This window comes from Rhinolophus sinicus, linkage group LG14 (genome assembly GCF_036562045.2).
Source record: "Rhinolophus sinicus isolate RSC01 linkage group LG14, ASM3656204v1, whole genome shotgun sequence".
In the NCBI taxonomy this organism is placed as follows: domain Eukaryota; kingdom Metazoa; phylum Chordata; class Mammalia; order Chiroptera; family Rhinolophidae; genus Rhinolophus; species Rhinolophus sinicus.
The window spans coordinates 29,088,025-29,091,148 of record NC_133763.1 but is presented as its reverse complement, the minus strand read 5'-3'; the positions used below and the strand labels follow the sequence as shown (position 1 = coordinate 29,091,148).

General features: G+C 35.7%; 1 protein-coding gene across 1 annotated transcript; it reads right to left on the bottom strand.

Moving 5' to 3' along the window:
- Positions 1–1,707: 1,707 nt before the first annotated feature.
- LOC109437508 (large ribosomal subunit protein uL30m) lies at positions 1,708–2,417 on the bottom strand. The gene has a single exon (XM_019716798.2). It carries the CDS (start codon positions 2,286–2,288, stop codon positions 1,782–1,784), a length of 507 nt encoding a protein of 168 aa, XP_019572357.1. The 5' UTR covers positions 2,289–2,417; the 3' UTR covers positions 1,708–1,781.
- Positions 2,418–3,124: the final 707 nt, after the last annotated feature.

Here is a 3,124-nt window from a genome sequence, read left to right as displayed (position 1 = left end):
TGCTTTAATAAACTATCCTCTGCTGCAGCCTCTCCAGTCCATGCTTCCATTCTTTGTTTTCACGAGACTACGATCCTGGTGCACATAACATAACATCAGAATCCTACATCAACACTGTCAGACTATTCCACAGCCATTCTCTTCTCACAGCCATTCTGTATCCCAATTGAGCTGTTTGCACTGAATAGTTTCCTTCTTTACTGTACCCCAAATTGGGAATTCCTGTTTGCATGAAATTGGCAACCAACAACCGTCAGTTGACACTCCTAAAGGAATACTTTTTGGGTTTCTGCCTAAATCATTGCTTCCAAAATAATTCTTTTGGCTCTTAAATGCTTGTTGCCTCTCACTTTGTCTTTTAAGTTTTAGGTTAACAAAGGCCATAACACCACAGTTCGGAAGAAAGAAACAACTAAGTAATTGATGAAAATGCCTTCTCTTAAAAAGGATATAGCAGTGGAAACAGAAGAGATAGTAATAATTGAGTATCATATAACACAGAAGCTATGTTATATGGGAGACATTCACAGATATAGAGGGGTTAAAAGTATATAACCCAAGTATCATACAGAAAAATTTACTAAATAATTTATTGTAGCCAATAAAGAACAAGAAATAAAATAACTCAAAAGTATGAAAACAGAGTTAAATAGCATTAAGATTAAATTGTTACATGTAGGGCTATAAAATTAAATGCAAAATTAGATTTGTAAGTTGAGTATAAAATTCAAGTTTATGCGATTGTTAAACTGAAAAGTCAAGTTAAATGTTCGATATATAGAGCAAATAAATACTCTCATTTTTAGCATTTAGTGTAGATAAAAATATGCCTGTTCTTAATCTAAACCTAAGTAAAATAAAAGGGCTTTATCATTGTCAAGAGGACACATAGAATAAGGGCATTTCAAATGTTAATCTGACAAAATGGGACAATTTTATTTTCCCTATTTTTAATTATAGAGCAAGGAAAGCAGCAAGCTTGTCTGCAATATTAGTACTGTTAGCGTAAAAAGAAAATTTCCAAATCACTGATTGGAGAGGTGATGGATTGAAACCTTGTTTTACATCTTGCCTATGGAAAATGAATAGTCATTGCTTCATGTAGTAGTTCCTTATAAGTAAATTTAACATTGAGATGATACAGATTAAAATATAAAATATATTTCATTTTTTTGTATTTAAAAAAGTATGAAAACCAGTAACACAGCAAGGAAGCATTACAATTAGCATAAAATAGTTTGACAGAAATACAGATAAGTTATCACTCTCACAAACTGGTTAAATATCCCTATTAAAAATATTCAAATTGGGTCAAAAATCTGTCTCTAACCCTAGATACTTACATTTGTACAAAGGATAAAAGAGTTTAAAGGTAATAGAAACCACAAGTCATAGACAGAGGGAGCAACATTTTTACTAGACAGAATTCAAGCTGTAACAAATTATATTTATAAAACATACAGTACAGGATGTAACATTAAGATGTAAATAACATGGCATTCATATATAAAATAAATGATACTTTTATGTTAGCAGTAGGTTTACTGATGTATACATATGTTAAAAAGTTGTACATTTAAAATTAGTATGTTTTCTGTACTTTAAAAAGTCATCCTTAAAGAGAATACATACAGCAAAAACTGTGTTGGACTCTGACTTCAACACTTACTGTTTTTTGTTTGTTTGTTTGTTTTTGTTTTGTTTTATTTTGACTGGCATCTATAATATATTTTAATGAGAACACTTTCTCACCATCTTTACATAAAAAGGGTTTGCACGTGTTAATCTGAAACCACTCTGGCATTACGACTCGTTGTGTCCTGGTCCACGGGGCTTAGACACCACCGCATGACTAACTCCCCCGTGCTCTTCAGGCACGTGTGTGCCATGTCCTCCTCTGCCGGAAGTCCTTGCAGCAGCCTCAGGGGCTTGATTCTTATCAAATGTTTCACCACTTTCAGTTTGGCATTCACTGAAGGGATGTTCTTGTGAACTTGGGGAGTATGTGCTTTTTCTAATCCAAGCATCTTTATTATATCTTTTTCCCAATATGGACGTCTTTTTGTACTTTTTATCCTGGTGACAATATGCAGTTTATGAGGGTGTTGTGGATCCCCACCATATTTTTCATGATCTGCAGGTGACGGCTGAAACACTTTATCTGGAATTCTTGACTTGGTAAATTTGTGACGAATCCAATCTGTACAAATGAGAGACTCCACACCTTTTGTCACAGTTTGTAGTCTGCCTGGGGGCCTCTGAACTATTGAGCGTAAAATCCCCACCATGAGTGTGGTAACTGTTCTCCGTACAGGCCAAAGGCCCCCAGCTATCCAGGATGTATAGGGTCTGGAACCCAATTCTGTTAATTCCTAGTCCAGTGCATTTTCACTGAATCGTAACACCTTTCCGTCGACAGGAAGCCAAGCAGAGCAACACTTACTGTTTTTAATAAGCCAAGTAAATGAAAAGTTGAGATAGTTAAGGAATAGTTAAATAGTTAAGAGGTAGGTGTGTGTATATAATATACATTACTTTAATATTTCATTTGCATTTGTTAAATGAAGGCTTTGAGGACAAAAGTTTTTCTGAAAGAAAGTGTTTATTGAGGCATACGCTAGTCAGAAAAATAGCCAGGTCTTGGAGCATGCAAACTAAACCACCAGAAGTAGGACTAGGTGGAGAAGACAAACATGTCTGCCGTCCTGGGATAGATGGGACTCTTATACAATGAGTTTGGAAAAGAAAGATGTAAGTTGTTTTGAAAGAATATACATTGGCTATAGATGGTGGGGGGGAAGGGTAAAGTAGGGACAGTTCTGGGATATGTGCACAGTCCGTAAGGAAGAAGTATTGGGTTGATTGTGGACAACAGCCTGGAAAGCTCATGCATGAGCAAGATGCAGTGGCATCTGGTGATTGGCGGTTCCTTATAGATATGAGCCAAAATAGCTGCCTGGAAGTTGATTCAAAGATTCAACACATATTTAGGAATATGAACAGTCTTTTGTTGGTTTTGCCCATGGCTCTGTTAACTGATTAACTTCTGTTGTCTCTCCCATCCTCCCTCCAGCCTGCTGTAATTTAATTTAAGATACCTTAGAATTTTTCCTCGTCATTTTCT

Coding starts and splice junctions, on each gene's coding strand:
- LOC109437508 (XM_019716798.2), bottom strand. CDS start 2,288: ATGGTGGGGATTTTACGCTCAATAGTTCAGAGGCCCCCAGGCAGACTA.